At 39.5% G+C, this 23,863-nt stretch overlaps 1 protein-coding gene across 6 annotated transcripts in view; it reads right to left on the bottom strand.

The window, feature by feature from the left end:
- The window catches only part of WDFY4 (WDFY family member 4), a 145,843-nt gene that overhangs the window by 63,060 nt on the left and 58,920 nt on the right, over positions 1-23,863 (bottom strand). For 5 of the 6 annotated variants that reach the window (XR_011098173.1, XM_068687824.1, XM_068687821.1 and 2 more), the window contains 11 exons: positions 19,171-19,376; positions 18,420-18,589; positions 17,748-17,873; positions 17,151-17,312; positions 16,843-17,040; positions 15,205-15,322; positions 14,512-14,669; positions 13,836-14,074; positions 11,404-11,513; positions 10,280-10,471; positions 9,607-9,746 (listed from right to left, as the gene is read on the bottom strand). Coding sequence is in view for 5 of the 6 variants with exons in the window: in XM_068687824.1 (XP_068543925.1) it covers positions 9,607-9,746; positions 10,280-10,471; positions 11,404-11,513; positions 13,836-14,074; positions 14,512-14,669; positions 15,205-15,322; positions 16,843-17,040; positions 17,151-17,312; positions 17,748-17,873; positions 18,420-18,589; positions 19,171-19,376 (1,819 nt within the window). In the remaining variant the exon portion in view is untranslated. Of the gene's footprint in view, positions 1-9,606; positions 9,747-10,279; positions 10,472-11,403; positions 11,514-13,835; positions 14,075-14,511; positions 14,670-15,204; positions 15,323-16,727; positions 17,041-17,150; positions 17,313-17,747; positions 17,874-18,419; positions 18,590-19,170; positions 19,377-23,863 lie in introns of those variants that run through there. The other variant, XM_068687825.1, reaches the window with a different exon arrangement.

Genomic DNA, 23,863 nt, shown 5'->3' with positions numbered 1-23,863 from the left:
CAACCTGAATTACTTTGAAACAGCTTGGTAATCTCACAAAGATGAATGTGGCAATAATTTGCAGTAGCAGGGGGAACAACTTAAACCAATTTGGAAATCCCTTCTGCTGCTATTAAGTTGTTCCTAGTGCCAGCACACTTTCTAATATAGTTGATTTGCCAGATATTAGTACTTACGTTATATTAGTACTTATGTTACAGAAAGAGTCCATATCCCTAATTCCTCTAAAATTCCTTTCGAAATTCTATTTGGGAGTTTTTTTGTTTGGTTGGTTGGTTTTTGTTTGTTTGTTTTTTGCTATTTGAACAATCACTAGGTTTTCTGAAAGTGTTCTATGGGCACAGCAGACAAATAGAACAGCACATAAGGTGCTCTGACAGACAGAAAAAAGTACATGTAAGTACCTGTAATTAGCGTATGTAACTAGCAAGTAGGTTGTGCACAGCAGAATCAGATTTGATAGCTCATTCATAAAAGTCTCTGTTTCAGCGGGTGTTAAAGCATACACTTATATTTAAACAATGCAACATTTCTTACTTATTATTGCTTGCGAACATACCAGAAAATACAAAACCTAGTTCCAGTTTATAAAAAATACAAAAATGTTAAAATCACAGTTATTTGTAACTAGGCTTGATAATATGTAACTAGGCTTGACTAAATGTGTTTTAACAACCACATTTATGAAAAACAAGACACTGAAGGTAAAACTACCCAAACTTATTACTTGTGGGTGAAATATCTGAAGTAATAGAGGTCTGCAGGTAAAAAAATCTCTTCAGTGATACTGTCAGATCTGAAGAACAGACTGTGTATTAACAGATTTACTTTTTCTTCAATATCAATTATCATTTCTATTACAACTTTTACAGATGGGTTTTCTGCTACTAAGATGGGGTGCAGATTTGACTTTAATCCAAGCATTAAGATATAAGCATACATTTAATAAATGAACAGCACTTGGACATCGTAAAAGTGACAGTTAAGTGTGATTAAAACCTCTGTGGGTGACAACTGAAAAAGCAGTAAACAGAAAATGAGCATCATTGAAATGACAAACATGCTATTAATGTAAGATTTATATTTCAACCACTTTTCATCTTGAATCAAACAGAATTTGCATTTTTAATGACACAGAACTATAAGAAAATGTCATTTTACAAGGGGAAAATTGTTCCGTTTTACTCAGGTATGTTTCTCAGTAGTTCAACATTAAATGGTGTTTGTCTGTGGTGCAGCACTGCTCCTCTGTCAGCAGCTCCACATCCCAGCTCTGTTCCCTGGACTAACCAGTGTGGATCTCCTGTCACTGACCATATGATTTAGTTGGGCAGGAGAAATTTTCTACAAAATGTATCAGTTTTTGCAGTCACCATCCAAAGCCAAGAATTGTTTTAATGGAAAAATTCCTGAAACACTTATTTACATAGCTACAGAGCTAGATTGGCAACAGTTAAGTTTTGAGGCTAAACTCTTCCAAAGCATGAACTCTATCTTGTAGTATTTACTTCAGTTCTCATACTCATCCTGTTTCCACAAATCTAACCAGAATTTCTCTCCCCTCCCCACAAATACACAATTGAAGCCCAATACTTCTGGTCTGTTCCTGCTAGAACACGGAGAATAAATCAGCCTCACAAGCAGAGGATAGGATTACAGGTAGCATTGCCATTTTACAGAGAGGAATCTGAGTGTCACAGTAAATTACTAAAGCTGGCTGAAGTCTCCAATTCATCAGTCCTGTTGTACTTAGCTACAGAAGAAAAACGGGCTACCATTTCCAATGACACACGTCTACCCCTGGTCCTAAATCTAACATGGTGAATCAGAGGCCAGGTATGCTACTGCCCTGTGCAAACAAACAATAAGACAACTATTTCATAACCAGACTACTTTTCAAGTAAATGGCTGTGAACCAGGAAGCAAGTAGGTTCATTTCATAAGGGAAAAAAAAAGTTTCACTAGTCACCAGGTAATAAACATTAAGCTATGGCAGATAGTATTTTTTTAACATCAAAGAGCAGTTCGTCCTAGTTCTTAGCATATACTCTCCACATTAAGAGCTGTTTTCAGGCTCTTTTGAATCACAAAATTGTTATTGCCATGTGGATTTTATTGTTACTTTGCCAAAATTCATTTAGTTTTTCAACAGACTGCAGTTCCAGCAGTTAAGTGTTGCATGTAAGCTTCGTGCCTCAACCCGCTAGGAGGCTAATGCACACTGCCAACTGCTCCTAAGGATCATGGATGGATTCCTGGCATCTCCAGTTGGTTGGGGAATAGCAAGCTTAATGAGAAAAACCGCCATATTTCAATACTCCATAAATGTACCCCAACACAAGGGTAAGTTTCAAGGGGATAAACTCAAAGTACAGTGTACATGTGATGAGTCAACACAGTATTGTCAGCTAAACTTGAGCAGCACAGAAACTTCCCTTCTTCTACATCAACTATATATTTATAAATTGTGTATATATGCACACACACACACCTTTTCAACAGCTGATACTACTGAAGAGATAATTCTTATGAGAACAGGAAAGTTACTCCTAATAGCTAAAAAGTTCAATGTAAGTTGAGATCTGTCCTTTATTCCTGTCTCTGAGAATGACTTATGTGACTTTGAGATAATTCACTCAACCTCCTGAGCACTCAGTTTCCCTCCAGTTACAGAACAGGTGTTACCTCTTCTAGCGAGTGCTGAAAGTCATTCTTCAGTGATATTGGGAGTAAGGTCTCTCTTTCCTTCATTTGTTCTTTCTGACCATTTTCTTATTTCTGTTGAAAATGGTGATTTTTCTAACAAGTGCCACAATTGTGGTAACTTAGGGCTTTATTACTACATAGTGTCATAGTACATTTATCTGAAAACTTCACACTGGAATTTTCTGATTATATTTGAATTGTGGCTTTTGTTTAAGAAAAATGTGCATTTCTAATCCTTTAGCTGAAGAAATAAATTTGTAAATATTAGTATATGCTTAGAGCTCAGAGTCCAGAATAGAAAGAAACATCTCTCCATAGTCCACAAAATTAACAGTTTTCTTAAAATGACATGCATTTAAAGGTGACATGATTATTCCATAGCAACAGAAAGTATGAATGGAACACAGTCAAGTACAACCAAGCTTTAATCTGGCTAGCAAGGATAACAACATGGAATGAGGGCACAGGCAGGCAAACTATGCCCTTGTTTAAGAGGAACCTTTAAATTCATCCTGCGGAGATTTCTAGAACTTCCCCTGATTTCCTATTCTTTACTTGTATGCATCATCATCAAATTACACTCTGCTATTTTAAATCCATGTTCTCTGGTGGAAATGCATACTTAATTTTCTGGGCACCTGAACTCCTGTGTACATTTTATACTGCTCCTTGAATGAGATAATATGCCACATATAATTTCATAACTTGTTGATAAGTGAAGTTGGTCATAACTCTTCTTCTTATAAAGATTTCTACTAAAAAATAGCATAAGTCATGAAGCAATTGACTTCAAATAATTCTCCTGAAATTATTATAAATGTTCCATCAGGACTCCTGAAGCAAATGGACATCTCTAAAACAAGAAGTATGAAAAGTGATTTCTCTTTCTATATATTCAGCATAGAAAAAGTAATTCTGTTTCACTGGCTACCACTTGTTTCTAAGGTTTCTCTGCATCCAAATAAAGCTCTGCTTCCATCCACATTAATACTATTCAATTCATTTGGCATGATCTCTGTTATGTGAAAATAAAACTCTCCAACCAGCAGCTGAAAGTTGAAACTACAATGCTAACAGCTTTAAGCCTTAAACTCCACTGGCTGAAATCCTATATCCAAGCTTAAGCTTGAATCAGACAGTCTCTAACTTGAAAGAAAAACAAAACAGCACCACATTTTCCAAAAAATAAAAATAAAAAAATGCAGGAAATGAAAACTTTTCACACAGTATGTAATTAAATAGAGGAACTTCACTGGCACGGGATAACAGAAAAAAAAAGCCATTTGAATAGTTACCTATACAAAGTTTTGGAAGGGATATTGGATCTTGTGTTACAGGCTTTAGATGAATTGTAACTGATACAAATCAAGAAAGGAACAACTTTGGTAGGATAGATTCTCTACTGTGCATTGTGCTGTAACACACCATCTCCTTTACCATTGGTATTGGCTTTTTAGGGGAGGACAATGGGGTGAATAGCTATTGGATCTGAGTTAGCCTAATAATTTGTTTTCATCATTATGCAACCTTTATATTCCATTTTCACTTTTAAACAGTTATCTTCAATGATTGTGGAAAGTATCACAAATATTTCAAAAATTTCAGTAATTTGTATTACATAAAATCAGGTAGCTCTGCATCGTATGTTTTCATGCAGTTCTTATCTAACCTATTGACCTATTGGATTATTTCATTATGATCTTCTAAACAATCTGAAAATGAAAAATGAACAGTGCATCAGATAACTGCTTAAGAGGACAAAAAAATTCTTTGTTCAAAGTTAAAGAAACTTTTTCCAGCTTGCTGCAGCATACTGTAATTTAGCTTTGAGCCAGTTATTAAACAAGACAATAATATTATAATGGAAATTGTTTAATATACATCATTAATAGCAAAGTGCCTGCTTTCATTGAAGTAAAAATGTGTGCTATGAGCAGTTTTGAAATGAATATTTGATTCTAATCTTCCCTTGTGCATTTAATGACATGCTAATTTACATTTTAATTACTTCCTAAGAAATCAAAGCATTTGTTGACAGTAGAACATAATGTCAACTTCACAGTGCACTGTTGGTGGATGGTTAATGAACTTAATTAGATAATTAGTGATGTTAATTATCCTTCTATCTGAAGATAAAGATGTTACACAAATAATGCACTTTTCAAAGAAATACCATTTTATGTTTGCTTATTTTAACTTAGTTAACCCAAAAAGCAGGTAAAAGACCAATAGAGTAATTAGTAAGAAAAATGTTTGTTTAAATAAGAATTGTGATTATATTTCAGATAATATATTTTTTAAACTTCATTTCACCTACCATGGACTGTTAAGATGAGCTTGTCCATCCTGCGTCCTTACTGTTATATCTAAAATAAGTTCATTTCATCCAACACCAGAGAGGTTGGATGAAACCCACATACTTCCACCCCTTAAACATTCTCTGATCTAATTGCCCCAGTATTGTTTGAAAACCCAGGCTGGTCAACATCTTTCTTGATTTTACAGTTGGTTATTGAAAGACGCCGTAACTATACAGGAAATAAGCAGTTAGTGTTTGAAAGTGCTGATCCAGTATTAGTTCTACCACTAACCATCTCTAAATTCATGTCCATCAAGTTGACATAAAGCTTTTTTTTTTTTTTTTTTTTTTTTTTTACCAAACTCAAAAACCCACTGACAGCATTTTGAGCTAATGCTGATATTACGTGCTGGGGCCAAGTATTCTACACCCCTACAAGGGTCTGCAGGTGCACCATCAGTCTTCAGCTCAACATGAAACACTTCTGCTTGAAAAGTCTTGTTTAAAACTACCCTCTAAAATACAGACTTTTGCACACAAACGTCTGACCCAATAGTTTGCAAATATGATTTAAGAATATTAGTTTCAAGCAGGTCATTTCTCAGTGTTCCTTCACACTTAATGCAAAACACCAGTATATATGGCTGCAAAAAATGAGAAGCAAGATTGACAGCCAGGAGTGAATGAAGTCTCAGAACTCTATCACCCTTTGGCAAAGGAATGCAATTAATGAACCCAAATGAGAGAGGACAGGCATGATCAGGCCTGCTGTACCACTCAGGAGGCTGTGCATTTCCTGGAAAGCATAACAACTATATCTACAGCCCCGAGGCAGCATGTCTTACAGTTGTTAGAAGTATTCTGCTTGTAACCTTGCTCAGGCATTCATCCTCAGAAAGAACCTTAAGACCCTCAGCATGGTAGAAGCTGATAATGGATTTGCAATTTACTGAAATCATAAATGGTTGGCTACAACAGTCTCTTGCTGCTCTTGCAGCTTGTTGAAAACAACAAAAATAACTGGTCATTGCTAACCTAAAAATTAATTACATACCCTAAGATTTCAACAGCAAAATGAGGGAAGAAGGGTAGGGAACAGGGAAGGCAGAAGAAGATCAGAAGACTTGTTCTGAAACAGGAAAGCCAATGATTTTGAAACCTCTAGTACTGTATTCAAGAGTTTTATAGACCCTCCTGCTGGTGAGCTTGCCCAACTCTGTCACCTCTAAGTGCTAAGGGAGCACCTGACTTTGTATAGTGCTCCTCTTGCCCCTGCATGGCTATTCAGACTTCCAAGAAAGCACAAGGTAGCAAATACCAGAAAAAATTGCACTTCCACTCCTAGAAATGTGATCAAACTCTTCTTTCTGAATGCTCATGTGTTCCAGACAGAGACCTGAGCAGACCATGAGACAGCAAAACAGATTCAGGAATATGTAGAAAAAACAGCTGTATTTGGTTGCTTGTTCTGACATTTGCCATCAAAAAGCAGGGAATCACCTTCACTTATGTTCCGCCTTAGCATCAAGAAACACTTTGTTACTGTGAAGGTGACTGAGCACTGAGGTTGCCCAGAGAACTTGTGGAATCTAAATCCTTGGAAACACTCAGAAGCCATCTGGACATGGTCCCTGGTAACTTGCTCTTAGTGACCCTGCTTGAGCAACAGGTTTGAACAACATGACCTCCAGGAACCCCTTTGACCTCAACCATTCTGCAATCCTGTCATCTTTTCCTTCAACGTATGCATTTAAGATGAGAGGCCAAAATATAATACTGAATCAAATTCCAAGCATTGTTTGACATTATCTGTGTGCTTTCCATTACAGACATTTTGACACTATTAATAAGTGACTATTTTCATTTGCCAAACCCTAGTTGTAATCCATAATTAGGTTATTTCTATATTGGTACAGCAACAATCACACCAAAAGCCTAATCCTATTCAGTGTAGAGACATTCTTAAAGTAAAAAAATAAAACAACAACAAAAAAAACACACCACCTCAGCTAAAATAGTCTTCTATATGAAATTTGCAGAAGCTTTATGTTACATTAGACAGGAATCCCATTTACTTTCAATTTTTGTGCTCACAGCTTCCTTTGATATTGAGAATCTCACCTTTTATCTCTGTTGTAAAGTGTATGAAGAAAGTGAAGAAAGGACGGTGGAAGTGCAAAGGAATTCATTTTCTTCCCCCTCAATTTCTATCTCTGAAAATTACAGCAAGTCCTTTCAAATATAGGCTGGAGGGAAAAGCAGGGAGAGGGAAAGTGGAGAAGAATATTTGGAATTGGAGCTTTGCATCTCATTGAAAGGAACAATTTATCAGAGCTACAGAGCTGTCAGTCTTTGACATGATAAGGAATAACACCAAATGAGTAATGTTTCCTTCAAACCCAGCTCCTTTAATTACAAGCCCCTTCCTTGCAGAAGAGAGACAGAAGATGCAGAAACACCAATTTCATGCACTTGTGCCTGAATAATGTCTCCGTGCTGCCTTTTCCAGATGGCAACCTTTTCACTGGAGGAACTAATGATGTGGGCATATTTAGGGAAAAACCAATAACGGAGTCTTTAACCTTCAACAGCAAAAAGCATGTTGTACAAAATGTTCCTTGGGATACATTTACAAATATCAATTACATTGCTCACTGAGGTGTAATCAGCTGTAATAATCAAAATTAATTTTAAAAAATAATTAAACAGACCCCAGGGCAAATACTAGATGCTCTTGCAGTATGACATCACAGTCTACATATGTACCTGGGAAGAACTTGCTCACTCTAAGTAGCAACGTGATTTTAAGGATTGAAAAAGGATGCTGTGGCACAGTGAGAGAAAAACTGCTGCTCAGTAAGGCACTATCAGACACATTACTTAGGTATCATAGCCTTACCAATCAACACACCTAGATCTGAATCAATTCACTGGGGATAAAGCTTCAACCTGATGCAGCTTAAGCTAGAGGGTTAAAACTCCCTGAAGTGATGCTGTAACAGACTGTCTCTTCAAAAGGAGGAAAAAAAGACCTTGATACATTCAGCATTGCAATAAGATGTTAATGCCCAGTCCTGAAGTGCCCCACTGAAGCAGTTCAAAGCTCTCAATATTCTGTCAATTGAGTGCTGCTCTACCCTATAGCTACTCTAGCCCCAACGTACACAACTAACTAGTGTGTTGTTTGTATTCTAGACAAATGAGAAGCAAAAACATAGAAATTGTTAAGGCTGTCAACCTAAGTTCTTTATATCAATGACTATTTCTTTATTCTGCATTTCTACTATGATCATGACCATGGCTCACTATAGCATTACAAATAATAATATAGCCTTGATACTAAAAATTCTGAGATATCACACTCAGTAAAACACGTATTCTTACAGTACTCCATTTTATAGCTAACAGTGTAGGATTCACCAAGACTCATAAAATTATCCAATGTCATACAAACACTACTGCAAATAAATTAAGAGAAAATGTGTCTCAAGACAGGCACTACCAATTTTGTCATTAGAGCCACAGCCTGGAAACACAAACATTGTTTCCACACAGATGAGAAATGCAAACTTATATGCTTAACCATTCTCATGAATATTGCCCACACAAGTAACTCATGAAAGGAGATCTCAGTGGCTTCCAAACCTTCAGTTTGCTCTCTGGTTATTCTGTTCCCCACTCTGCCACCCCATTTCTCTTTTGTGACTTATTTTTTAAACTTGATTTTAAACATTTAGAAAGCTGATGGAGGTTTTGAACATCAAAGTTAGTCAGATTTAAAGTTATGGATATTATCATGCACCTTGCCATGCTGGGGCCTTAGTTGCTTAAAAGTACACTGCTAACAGACAATGTTGACAAGCAGGATTTAAGTCACTAAATTTGAGGTACAATAGGAATATGAATATTATACAGATGACCTGACAGACTACTAATAAATCCAGTGAGTAAAACTGAAGGCACAACTATTCAGCTTGCATTTCTACACAGACCTGGATTCCTAAAAAACACGACATGAATGCAGTTTGTCCAGCAGAAATACCTATTCTCACACACAGAAGGACAAATTGCTTCTAGAAAAAAATGTTTTCCCATTCCATGCGAGCTACACAATCACTCCATACATGGGCAGACAACCCATTGGTCTAAAGCTATTTCACACCATGTCACCTTCAGCAGTGACGTTCTGAAACTAACCTAATACATCCTAGCTGACCAGTCAGGGTCATGTAGGTACCTCTGTCCAGTGCTCATGAGTGCTCCCCAGTACGGAAGAAAAAAACACATGACCTGCCCTTGAAGAGTCCAGCACAGCTTATTAAGTAAAGGTCTTACCCCACTCACTGATACCTCCACTTTTAGGCAAGTGCCAAGTAAAGCTTTCTGGCTCCTTCCATCCAGGAGATAAGATAAAATTATTCATAATTGTCTCTCTAGTCTTAAAGTCTGGGAAAGGAACCTCAACAGCCATGGGTGTCTAATTTCCAAAAGAACACACCAACTGACACACACAGAAGCCTCGTAAGTCAAGACAAGCTGCCAGAACCATATCAAAGGCAGAGAAGGTGACAGAGACAGAAAAGACAGCAAGGAGATGTTACCTCAGATTTGTATGTCATTTCCTTTGTATTCCGGCCAGGCATCAGCCTAATAGCTGAAGAAAGACTTTCACTCCAGGAATTGTGCTTGCTCTGGGATGAGCTGGGCCCCCCCTTATTCTGGAGAATTCTCTTTTCTGATGCTGTGAGCCAAAAATGAAAAGAAAAAAAAAAAAAAAAAAAAGAAAAAGAGCTTGTAAGACTTGAAGTGGAGCTTGTGAGAAGGTCTTGTGTAATGTGTATCAGTCTTACACAAGATACAATGTGGTAGCACCTCACTTCAGCTTTTCTTTACAAGAGAGCTGAATTAACGTGCTTTTCAAAAGCCTTTATTTAAAAGCCTAATTGAGGTCTGCCATATACCAATGTCACTGGGATGATCTTTTTCACCCAAATATCCTCCCTCTTATTAAATTCTCCTGTGGGATACATTTATCTAAGTACACCTCTCTTTCTTATGGTACAACACCAGCCCAAACCCATCACCAGATGATTATAGAAGGGCTGGGGCATGACACAGAAAACAGTCACAGAACTGGATTACAGAAAATGAGAACCTGTTTCATCTAGCAGGTGACATGCAGAGGAAGAGTACAACCAAGGAATTAGCAGCTCTCCATTAAGCACTGCAATATCTATGGCTACTACAACAAGTGTTAAATAACAGAGCAGAGACCTAGGAAGTTTTGCCAAGCTTTTGCCATCATTTCTTCCCATAAAGGGGTGATCTCAGTTATCTTCATGTCCCTCTCTCTGTCACTTCCTTTTACAGAGAGATCCATCTTGTAGATGTCCTCCAGAGCTTGCCGCCTCTGAGAGATGAGTTGCTTCCAGATGATTTCTACAGTTCTCAGAATCTCCTGATGAACTAAGAAGCAAAAGAAACTACAAATGAGTATTTTTTGTGTAACAAGTCAAGCAGCAGATAAATCAAAAGCACCTAATTTTGAACAGCTCTGGTCCAGAGTAACTGCTGGAGTGCATAGAGTTGCTCCATTCTGTCCAGTATCTATACACATCTTAAGCCAGACCATTTAGTCTATTATAGAAAAGAGTAGGACATTTCTTTTATTATATTTCAAATCCCTGAATGAAATGAGTAGGAGTGACAGATGATTCTACCTGGTTCCTGCCTTGAAAAAACACCTCATCAGAAGTTTGATGAGCTTATTATCACACAGAGTTCTAAAGCACATAAAGGCCATTCCTTTATATTGTCAAATGTCATCAGAAACAGTAGGAGGAAGGTAATCAAGTCATGAAAAAATCGGATGCTGCAATGGGCTGTACAAGGAAGTCCTGAGCTGTTTTGCTGTCTTTCCCTGCAAATCAGACTGATCTGACTGCTTCATACCCAAACTAATACATTAAAACAAACAAACACAAAAAAACCCACACATCTCTGCAGTAAGGTTCAGCTGATAGCCCACACACCGAATCCAGCCCAAGTGTTTTTTTCATTGTTTTTTCTAAAAAGAACCATATGTTTCTTTCTGTGTAGAAGAGCCACCAAGCTACATAGACCTTGAAAACAGAAACAGAACTACAAACAGCAGGTAGTTGGGCACTGATAGTGGCCACAACTTGGGGAAAATATCTCCAAACATACCCATTACTCCTGAGGATGTGGGATATGAATTTGGAATAAAAACATACCGTAGAAAGACCGGTATGCTGTGCTTGCAGTGCCTAAACACTCTGAAGAAGGAATTCAGCAGCACTTGCACAAGTTGCTTGGATAGCTGTTTAGACCAGGCACTTTTGTACCCTTTAAGCTGAAGCCAACATGCAATAAATTACCATCATCTGGAGTAGGTAGGCTGCCTTTTTCCTCTTCACTGGGTGCAAGGAAAATTTGGTGATGAGAAGCTAGTCTTGGTTTGGCATCCATCCCAAAACCTTCTGGATAGCTGTGACAAAAGGAAAAGAGAGCAGATGTAGAACAAACCAAAGACAATGAAAAAGCTAGTTATTTCTACTCATCCACTCCTACTTTATTCATGTAGCAGGCTACGTTCCAAGGCTCAAAGGCCTACATCAATCACATGACATTGCAGAGTTTACGGGAAATGGGAATTAAATCCCTGTAAGTCTGATTTCCAAAGTCAAGGAGTATTCATCAAGATCCTATGAATCACTGTGTTCTACAAGCCTTATCCCTGCAATCCTTGGTGCACTTTACCTACCATTTACCTCAGTTAGCTTGAGCACAGGGTTGTACTGAGGGATCCAGATTGCATACAGGATGCTCAGGGGTGGTACAAGAAAGCTTTATGCAGTCTCTTTGCTCCAAATTTCTTCACTAGATTTATTTCCCATTGTTTGGGAAACACTGTGTTGCCATATCCTACAGATGATCTGTTCACTTAGTCTCATACAGTTTATAAAGCACTCAACATAACAAGGCCACATACTTTAGCACCTAGTGTTTGCCCTATTTTCACTCTTCCCTAAGCACCAGTATTAGCCAGTGTAGGAGTCAGAGCCACCTAGATCTTTGTCTGACCCAGTACAGACACTCAAAACACACTAGACTATTTCAAGAATAAATAGGCACCACTACAAGGGAGACTAAAGCCTCTGGGGTATGCAAAGCTGCCTGTTTTATTTGTGGTTTTCTTTAAAATGCAACAATTCTGATTCACAGGACTTGCTATGTTTGGCTTTTGGATAATATCAAACTTCTGTAATTTTTATTGTTGTTAATATTTATACTCTTCCTTATATACAAGCAATCCATACCCCATCTCCACAGTTTTTGTCTAGAAAGTATCATCAGACTGGAGTAAGAATAATCATGTAGCAATAGAAAACCTCAGGAATGAATTGTGGCTCATTTCTGTTACGATACCGTTATAACTGCATTCAATTCAGCACACCTAAGCAGCACAGAAGGTTTCCACTGAAACAGCAAACATCAAAGTGAATAAAGCCCTGGCCATTATTTGCTTCTTTTAAAGAAACAGAAGTGTCAAAAAAAAAAAAAAAAAAAAAAAAAAAAAAAAAAAAAACAGAAGCCAGCCTCCCTCAGTTTACATTAAAAAAAAAAAAAAAGTACCTTTGACACAAAACCTATAAGAACAGCAAACAGAATACCTATGAATGTTCTAGTCCTATTTAGTCAAGGGCAAAATTCCCAACAATTTCAGCAGAACCAGGACTTTGTAATTCATATCCAAGTAACAATAACCAAAACAGTAAGATTCAGAAGATCCACGCACTACTTTCTGTATGTTTTAAGTATACCCACATAAAAATGACTCCTGAATCAGAACAACCATTTCCCTAAACTACCCCAGTGCAGATATCTCAGAAAATGGCCACCTGCATGCTTGTGGAAGGATTTTACATCCCAAAATTTCCAGATTCTCATTTTACTGGTGTGCTCATGAGCTAACTCTATTGAAATCAGTTGAGACTTGTTAACTGCAGTTTACTCCAAACTGAGTGAGCTGGTAGAAAGGCTGAATGAGTAAAACAGATACACAAGTATCTTAATATAAAGCAGCAATTAAACCTCGGTGCAAATTCAAGGGCTCTTCTTAGACAAACCTGCAAGCTTGCCTGAGTGCCTCTGAAATGAAACAACCTTTTCAAAATTAAAGAAATGGAATTAAGTGTTATTACCATCTACTGTGCCTTGCTTCCACAAATTTATGCACAAATAGTATGCACAAACATGCATACTAATCTGCCTCTAAACCACAGAGGTAGTAAGAAATTTTCTGCTCACTAGTGTTTCAAGGAGAAAACAGTTTTCTGATTGAAGAACTGTATCTCTTCCACTTTCTTGCTAAAAAACAATAATTAGTCTCCAGAACAGTGAGCACATGAATAAACTTTCCCCTGAAATTATTATTATTATTATTACTGTAAAATGTACAAGGGAAAACAACCATCTTTCCCCACTGAACTTTACTCTGTAACTTCAACAGACACCAACTCAGACAAGAAGCTCTGGCCAAAGCAGGCAACTGCAAAATGGTGCTTTAAATCCCCAGAGCACTGAGAACCAATAGGCCAACGTCTTGCTAGGATACAGTACATCCAAAATCCTTAGTCTAGGTGTATCCACCTCAATCTCAGCATCTAGGGACTCTCCAAATTGGAGATTACTTAAATCTTGTGAAGAAAAAAATACATAAATAAACATGCAAGATCTCCCCTTCTGCACCCACTGCCGTAGATTACAGTACAGAGTTAAGCAGACGTTGTAAGACAAGCATTTGTACCTGCACGAATTCAGTTGGCAAAGACAGTGCATTAGGCAGACAACAAAATTATTACTTGAGTTGTAAGTTGCAAAAATAATGTCCCACTGTTCCTGCAGAACATTGAGAGTGTTCAGGACAGTAAACTTTTCAGGCAGTGACTGTTGTGGTCTGGACAGGCAGTAGAGGATGGCTCTGTTTAGACAGCTGTACAGGGTACTGAGGAAAACTTCCTTTTGAGGAACTGTGCCTTCTAAGACCTGTGAAAATATAAAGCAGCAGTGTACTTGGCATGTTCAAAGAACTGTCTTTCCCAAGGATTCACTCCTCTCACTTCATTTAAGCTGTTGTAAACTTACTTCGGCAATATTCCCCCTAACTACCTGTTAGGTACCAATTCAATTTTCTGTAGTTCTGCTAAGTCCTTAGAATTGTAGAAAAGATTAATTTATTCTCATTCAGCAATACATACATAGGCAGCAGACAGTGGTACATGGGAAAGAGCTAACTCTCCCTTCTTTATTCAGCAAAATCTAGCTGATTGTCATTTACAGCCATTATCAGCTCATGCAAGAGAACAGAAATAATCAGAATCATTAGATTGCAGACAACTTCTTGAGATTTGTTGAATCACCATCTCAGTGTGAAACAGATAAAATGTTGATAACAGTTTGAAAAAATCTTTCATGTGACTCACCCCCATAATCTGTTTGGCAGTGAAGAGCAGGATTTGCTTGGGGTCAGCAGCAAACATTCTGCTGCTCAGCTTCTCAATCAGCTTCTGAGCAAAATAAGCAACGTTCATCATGGACACAGATGCAGTTGATTCTGAAGTTCCACGAGGATCACCGTTCCCTGGAGATAATACAAGAGAGTTGATTATCCCACAACAACTTGAAATGCAGTAAAATATAATGTAAGATCTGAGAGTTGAGAAAGAACAAAAACATTTCAATGTATCAGAGGTGGGACATGTCTAAGAAAACTCTAGGTCTAGCAGAAATGTGTTAATTAGATTGGGTATGACTGCTTCATCCTAGGGATAGAACCAATCCCACTAAAACACTGTCCTGAAGGACTAGTCCAACCAATTACTCAGAAAGTAAAGCAACAACAACAAAGGTACCAGGGTTGTTTCCAGAAGCACTTAAAAGATAAGCCTAGGTTTCTTTCTTGTTAAATACTTCCTTTTAATGTTTAGAATCTGTTCTCAAAAAATCTCTAGAAACAGAGTAAAACTGCTGTAATTTCTGTATGTGAATTTACGACAGGAGTAAATGGACAGGCCAGCCTGATGAGCTGAGTTCTACCTATTCTTTACAGGCTTGTCTAACAAGGACAGCTAAATGCCAAATATCAGCTACCTAATGATCTGAATCTCACCACTCACCTCTTGGCCTTGTTTTCCCTTCACTTTGGCTGATAACATGGAAGACATCCATAGCAGAGAGCAAGACTCTTGTCTGAAAATTTCTCTTCTGCTCACTGGAGGCATCCTCTGGAGAAGCCTGTACAGTCACCATACAAACATTACTAAAGCATGAAAACAGCCAGAAATCAGATTCTGAAAGTCACACTCAGCCTCTATTCAAAGCCTTTTGATTTCACTGGATCTTTGGCAGTTTATACCTATCAAAGATTGGGATTTGGTAAAAGTTTTGCTCAAGGTAACAAGCAGAGATTCCAAAAGAAATTCAGCACAACCTGAGATAGTTCAAAATGCCTAACATTTCCTTTAGCCCCCTAGGCATTGCTTTAGGAAGAGATGGGGAAACACAGCACAAGAAGAAAGAGGACAAGAACTCCATCTCACTTCAGCCTTTGTTATGGGCATATGAAAAGCTGATGCGAGGTTAACAGTTATCTTCAGCAGCTAACCCACAGTAACACAATTGCAGAAAACTGCTGTACTCCTCTGTGCAAAGGCAAATCAGTAACTCTCATAGGAAGGATGCAGGTAGTCATAGGAGCCACTCTATTTTCAATTGTATCATGATTAAGCCTTGGGAAGTTATTATGTAAGCCTTTAGGGAACTGCTGCTCCACAATGGGATTTAACTCATAAGATGACAACTGCAATAAAGATTCTTATGTTTGTTACTATTTGTCTTACTAAGCTAAGTCTGAGCTACCCTTTGCTCAAACAAATAATGACAGGACAAGGGGGAACAGTTTTAAACTAAGAGGGGAGATTTAGATTGGAGGTTAGGGAGAAATTCTTCACTCAGAGGGTGGTGAGGCACTGGACCAGGTTGCCCAGAGAGCTTGTGGATGCCCTATCCCTGGATGTGTTCAAGACCAGGTTAGATGAGGCCCTGAGCAACCTGATCTAGTGGGGGTATCCCTGCCCATGGCAGGGGGGTTAGAACTAGCTAATCTTCAAGGTCCCTTCTAACCTAAGCCATTCTATGATTATATTTGGAACACCTGAACTATTGACAATTTGTTGATTGACTCTTTCCAGTGCTTTGAGTGGTTGGAATTCATAATCTAGGTTCAGTTGTTACAGATTCTATTAATCTGTCCTAAAAAAGGAGGAAAGGGATGGTTGGTTTTGGTTTATTTGTTCACTGAAAAGAAATTATTGTCTCAAAAAACAGTACACAGGAATGCTCTGAAATATTCTGCTCTCTCTAGAATTCAAGGGCTGCTCTAATGACATGCAGGCATTACTAGGGAAAATTTTCATGCCATACTTTAATATTAGATGTTGCCTGAAAAATGCCTTTGTTGGAGTCTAGGTGTAGCATGAATGCAGAGCAGGCAAAAAAAAAAAAAAAAAAGAAGTCTCTTCCTTGCAAGAACGGGTAGGAGGAATTCCATTCTATTATGTATGTTGTCCAGACCTGCCAGGAAATAATGCATGCTAAGAGCTGTGATCCAGCCTTATCCTGGACTGCTGGAAATGCTTACTGAATACAAGTCTTCATCACTGTTAGCCCTTTGCTAGGCTACTAGCAGGATATCTCTTGTCCTTCCACCCCCAGAGCAAAGCAGAGCAGCAAAGCCTGAGGACTACAACAGAAACCTCAAGAAGCAGCTCAAGTGGATGTCCTTGTTTGTTTGCTGGGATGTTGAGAAGACTGTCCATCAGGAGGATGCCTATGAAATCCCACACTTGTTTCTTGGCAGGGTGTGGCAGGAGTGGGAGAGAGGAAGAATCAACACAGCCTTTCCCTTCAGCAACAGCTGGACCTTCAGGGGATAAAAGACCTTCAGAACCTCCCTGTAGACACAGACAGACAAGCAAAGGATTTTAATTTATAACCTCCTTTAAGTTGATTTTTCCTCCTGGCAAGAGATTTGAAGGGCTTGTGCTGACTCACACACACATACCTTGGGTGCTCCAGAATAGAAGGCAACCATCGCTAAAGTTTTCAAGAACTCAGGACAGTGCCACACTGGATCTTGAGTGTAACTATGATAGATCAAGCACAGGAACTGGATAACGTTCCCTGGATAGTTAATCTCCCAGGAGGCTTCTGCATCTGCAATGGGCTGAACACAGACAAATGTGCATCTAGTCAAGGCTGCATTCCACATTCAGATAAGGTCCTTTCCAGATGTTCCCTAAGCAGCTTAGCAAACACTGCATGGCCACAGAGAAGTCAGAAAAGGCACAATGGCTAACTCCCAGCTTGCAGACCATGTTACAGAAAGGTTACATATCCTTATCGCCAAGAACGAGCAGAACAGGTGATGCTGTGGGTGAGACCCATCTCTGTGTTCAGAGTTCTTAAACATGAGCCTATCGCATCATCTGCTACATAACACCCAGGCCAAGAGCTATGCTGATGCTTTGAAATCCCTTCTCACTTTCTGACTCAATACTGCCTGGGAGGGCAGATGAAAGCTAGAGCTTACAGGTGAAGATTGCCACGTCCATCAGGTAGTGCCACTCATGTTGCACTGTCCTTGATATAAAACGCTTACCTTGTCCACAGTGACTCTAACCATTTCCAACAGTAAAGCAGCTGCCTCTGCACACAATCCAGTTTTGAGGACATTCTCTGTAATGTGGTGTTGCAAGAGCCACTGCAACATAGAGTCAAGATCTCCCTACAACAGGAAGATACATTTCAAGAAGAGATTGTAATTATTTGTGCTACATCAAGAACACTGCTTGCTCTTCCACATTAGGGAAAAAAAAAAAAAAGAAAACACCACAACATTTTCACCTCCACCTGCTCCTCCCTCTCCTATTAAATGTGTTTATCCAGAATAACACTAATGGATTGTCCTCTTCAGAAAGATATCTTTGTTACTCCTGAGGGAAAAAAAGCCTTATGGCTTCTCATGGCACCACGGAAAAATACACATATCCACTAATTCTGAGATTTTAATGAGTCCTGACAACATAAAAACAGACAGAAAAACTAATTGGAATTAGCTTCTAACATGCAATAGTTAAATGGTACTAAAGACCTATATGAACAAGTTTGCTCAGAACACAAATTTTCATCTTTTAAGTGTGGATGGCTAATTTTATCTATCCCAAAAACTAAGTACAGTTAGACTGCCTGGGAATCCTCCTATAGACAATACCAGAAAATAACAAATTAATAAAGTAATTGCAGCTTCATGCTTGTCCACTGTTTTTCTTACCTTGGCTGTTTCAGGTGGTTCACAGTGTGGAGTTGCCAGAAAGAGCCTTGCCACTAGCAAGTAGATCTCAGGGATGTGGACATGATCAGTCAGACATTTTTGCAACACAGAAAATCCAAAAATCAAGAAGGGGCCATTGTCAGTTACTGGAGGATGAGTTTTTAAATTATCTGTAAAAGAAAAGAAAATGAAAACATTCTGAGAAAGTCTCTAAAAATGAATGTCATATTGTAAGAAGGACTACTGACCCAATTTCATCCTCCTTTATCTGTGGTACCAGGCCACTCAGGATTCTTCTAGACTGCAATATTAACACTTCACAAAACTTCAAACAGGAGATTCTCCCAGAATTTTCCTCTCTTCTCTTCCCTCTCATAACCACAGGTCTAGTTATCAAAATGCAAACTGAACAAGTCTTAAAGAAAAAGAAGGGTTCACTGTACAAGCTAACATCTGAACTTCTCACATGCTTATGAACTAGCTTGATTTTAAGTAAGACAGGAAGATCCACCTCCCTGCAACTTCTAACCAGAGATGCCAACTACAGTTTAATGAAGCAGCAGTGCTTTCTACCTTTCAGCACAGAAAACCTTAAGTACCAAGACAAGCTTGCCCTAGAAAGCAATACTAAAACTTGGTCTATTGCTTGCCCTAGAAAGCAATACTAAAACTTGGTCTATTGAGATTAGTGGAAATTCATCCACTGAGCTTGATTAAGGGATTGTTTCAGGAGCATTAAACCAACACATACCCATTAGAATATTCAACCCTGTAGAGCTGTTTTCCAGCCAGCGCCCAGCCACAATCCCTTCCTTGAATTTGTTTAGCAGTGAACGATTATGGAGGAAGCACAGAAGCAGTTTCATCCCTAGCACAACCGTGCTAGAGTGCAGGTAGCTCTGTGTGAACAGCAGAAACCAGTCTGACCCCAGTGCCAAAAATGTCTCTTGTTGTGCCCTGGAAAAGAGAGGGAAATAAAAGAATATGAAAGGAAACATAGGAAAAGTCAGTGAGGAGATTTTATTTAAAATTATCTCTAGGTGATTCAGAAGCTCAAGCTTCTCTGGAAAAATTCTGATTAAGGTTTTACCATGACACAAAATCATGAAGATTTAATGACATACACAGCTCAAACCACTTCATTCCCACTATATCCAACCTTACATTATAAAAAAAGCTCATTAACATGAGGTTCCCTCTGAGAGTGCGTATCAGTAACTGGTAAACAATACATCACAGACTAGGTCTTTCAACCTAGAACATTCAGAATTCAAGTTTAAATTTTGAAGTCAAAGATGTAATACATACACCATAGATGTTTGTTCATTGTCCTTTGTATTATAAAACAAAGAGTTTTATTTGAGGAGCAGGTGTTGCGAAGGTTTCCTGCTGAAGTAAGGAGCTGTATAATGCTTAGCTAGACACTATGAAAATTCCATTGCTTAATGTAACAAAAAAAAGAATCCTCTCCCCTTCCCTCCTTCTGCATCTCAGTAGCCTCTTTTGTTCAGAAAACACAGCTGCAAAGTTCATGTAACCATTTTCTGATAAGTTGTTAAACTAGTGTATCAACACCCTGCCTTCCTGTCTCACCCTGGGCCAACATGACCAAATAAAGAAAGAAGTTGAACCACAACGCCGAGGAAGACTACGGCCTTCATCTTCACGACCACCAGAGGGACAGAGACGACCCCCTAGCAACAGTGCGCGCAGTCGCAGAACATACCCGGACGTGCTGCGTAATCCTGAAATCACCAAGATATAAAAAGGGACCCTGGGGGGGGTGAGGTGCGCGCCGTTGGCGGAGCTGAGACTCCCCGGCCGCCCAGCGCTGTTTTGCTTGCTGTTGCTTACTCAATAAATTCCTTTCTATTATTAATGCAATGCTCTCTGAAAATTAATTACGGGGGCAACTTATAACAAATTTGGTGCCGTGACTCGGATGAAGGCAATCTGATTGAAAGACCTTCGGAGGGGGCGCCCCGCTGATTTCAGCGGCCTTCGCTAGGACTACTTTCATTCAAATCCTTCACCGACGAACCCTAAATTCGGCAGCAAGCAAATAAAGCCGGCAACCCCTAGTAATCTTTGTGCACGAAGACCGAACGAAGACTCAGGAGTGAGTAAGTATAGGCCGGTGATCCGTTCGGTTGGGGTTGGGTATCCTGGAGCGTAGCGTTGTGAGACGTCCAATTGCGGACGAAGCGAGTGCGGACCCCTCGGTAGTGCGGTTCCCACATCCCGCGAGGGACTGGGCCACGAAAAGGGGGAAGCGATTTGTGTGTGTGTGTGTGAAGGCGCTCCAGAAGATGGGACAGAAGAAGAGTAAGCCTTCTGGTCCCATGGGCAGGGTAACGTCTGATGTTAGGTTACCCTGGGATTAATGATTAAAAATTGGCAGGATTCCCCTTTTAGGCGGGGAAGCAATAAAGTAAAAATGATACATTATTGTGTTGAAGTTTGGGGTGGTAAACAGATTCGAGGAGACCACCTTTACTGGCCTGTATTTGGGTCCTTTGAAGATTGGGTTTGCCAGGCCCTAAATATTTATGTAAACTCAAAGGAACTTTTTAGTTTGGAAGAAAGTGAATATGCACATTTGTGGATCAGCTCGGAAACTCGAGCCAATTTATATCCTCTAAAAGAAAAAGGAGGGAATGGGAGGCACAAGAAAAACCAAGAATTAGAGACCCCAGCCCCACTGCCTCCCTATATTTCACCACCACCATCTGCAGCCCCTCCGACTCCCGGGCTTCCTAATCCACAATCCCAGGGAGACTCTGATAGCGACTCTGACTCTAGCGTTCAGGGACCAGTGACTAGGAATATGTGGCCATCCCCATTAACTCCGGGGACGTCCGAGATTTTAAGAAAGACAGGAGGAGGGTAAGCGAGCTTTAATGGCAACTGGCATAATGTTTCCAGCTGCTGAGGAATAATTCTAACTGGAATAATAACTGTACATTGCATATTGTATATATAAAAGCCCGGGCATTTTTGTTAAAGTGTTCTTTTATACCTGTGTTAATATGTAAATATGAAAATATAAGAACTGCCAGTGAGGTGTATGTTTAAGGGAACAAAATTTTCCCAGGCATATTATCGGTTCATCAGGTTTAAATGTTTCCAGTGTAATTGTCTACAGGCAATTAATTTACAGTGGTCTGATTTTACTTGTGTATCTATATATTGTGGATTTTGGAGGGATTGGGATTGACTAGTAAAGAGCTTCTAGGAAAACGGTGGAATATTAACCACTGTAGATTACAATAGGAAAAGTTCAAAGCAAAGAAATCCTGAGGAAAAGCCTCCTAGGATGTATACTAACACATTGGAGGGATATAGTGGGATGAGAGGGTACAGAGAGTAAAAGAACCCTTATCAAATATTGTGATCAATGGTGGCCACTTTATAAACTAGAGGATGGAGCGGAGTGGCCCTTAAATGGAAGTATTAATTATAACACCATATTACGGTCAATGTTGTTTTTGTGGAAAGAAGGAAAACAGGATGAAATGTTGTATATTGAGGTTGTTTCAGCATCTTGGAGGGAAAAGGTATGGAATTAAGTTGGCCCCTGACTGAGCCTTTGATGTTGGCATTAGAAAAGTAAAGGCTAGAGAAAGATAAAGGAAGTGTTAAAAGGTTTGTTGAAAGTGTTAAAGGTATTCGAAGTTGAATGAGCAGGGAAAGGTGATGTAGGCATTATCTAAGTAACAGTCTAGAAGTTTTGGTATATTTGCATATTTGCTGTGGTGTTTGTTCAGTTTCCCAAGCATCGGGGAGGGGGGAACAGCCTGCTCCACCAGGGGCCTCTCCAGCGGCCGCAGGGGGGCTTCGGCTCCAGCGCCTGGAGTGCCTCCTCCCCCTCCTTCTGCACTGACTTTGGTGTCTGCGGGGGGGTTTCTCGCTCTCCCAACTGCTGTTACTTGTAAAGTATCAGGGATTAAATTAACTAATGAAACCCTAAATGTGATGGGGGTAGAAGGGACTGGGATAACAGTGCCACTTTTGGGGGATACCAAGCTGAGACTAGGGGATAAAATGATCACTGGGCAATTATTGTATGTATCCAAGGCAAGGACTAACTTGTTGGGAAGGGAGTTGATGATTAAATTGGGCATTCAACTAGTAAATTGTTAGACTGGAAAAACAGTGTTATTAATGCAGTGCTCTCTGGCCCTGAGAGCAAACATACATGTATATTCACCTCTGATTGGAAAGACCCTGAAATGGAGGCGGAAGCAACAATATAGGTGGACAATTTTACCTCAGAAGTTTACAGGGCCACCTATCTATTTGGGTAAATTCTAAAAAAGATTTTGGAGCAATTACAACCTCCCAAGGAGGTATTAATGTTACAAATATGTGGATCATTTTAAGGAAAATCGATACTCCCTGATGGGAGAGAAATGCTGAATAAAGTGATAATGAGGCAAATATTAACTGTTTTACATCAGAAGAGTCATTGGGAGGTGCAAGCAATGTGTGATGTTGTTCTAAGAAAGCATGTCTATGTAGGAATATATATACTTTAGAGAAGCACACATGCAGAGGATGTACTATATGTCAAAAGGTAAATAAAAAGGTCTTCTGTAACCTATCTAGAGGGGGACGGGAGCCAGGGCTTTGACCTTCCCAAAGTATCCAGGTAGACTTTACTGAGTTACTTGTTTGTCCTAATTGACCACGTGACTGAATGGGTGTAAAGCTTTACTGCAAGGATTAAAGCAGGACTTAGAGATTGAGTGGGATTTTCACAGCCCCTGGCACCCCTCCTCTTCTGGAAAGGAAGAGTGAATGAATGGTGAAATTAAGAAACAACTAACAAAACTTGTGCTGGAAACTAAGGCTTCTTGGGTAAAATGCTTACCCCTTGCACTGTTAAACATATGGACACAGCCCAGAACTGATGTAGGAATTTCTCCTTTTGAAATGCTATATGGTATACCCTATGACTTGGAATTGCCACTTGATCACCCTCAATTCTAATTAAGACTTGGAAAGAGACTGCTTTAACACCACGATGGGGAAAGCCCCTATGTTGTTTTGCTTACCACAGAAACGGCTGTTCGAACTGCGGAGAAAGGATGGACGCATGCCAGCCGTGTGAAAGGACCAATCCGGGAAGGTAAATGGGAGGCAGCTCCAGGCCCTGACGACTTGAAGCTGACACTAAGACGGACTCGATAAGTATTTTATATTATCTGTGTATCGTGGGAAGGGGAGGAGGCCCTGTTTCAAAGGCTCCCTAGTAGGTTCCCCTGAAGAACACTGCTGCTGCCAAGAAGAACCAATACCTTGTAGTTCGCTGCAACCGAACTGACAAGCGAGGCAGAGAAGTGAAAACGGTGGGGGACTGAGGGGCCGACAATTTAGATGGGCTCCAACCACCTCCTACGATACATGGGAGTCAGTATCATCGTTTTGGTCAGCTATGGGTC

The sequence above is a fragment of the Anas acuta genome, chromosome 7, assembly GCF_963932015.1.
Source record: "Anas acuta chromosome 7, bAnaAcu1.1, whole genome shotgun sequence".
In the NCBI taxonomy this organism is placed as follows: domain Eukaryota; kingdom Metazoa; phylum Chordata; class Aves; order Anseriformes; family Anatidae; genus Anas; species Anas acuta.
The sequence above is the reverse complement of the archived record's forward strand: the minus strand, read 5'-3'. Positions and strand labels throughout refer to the sequence as shown.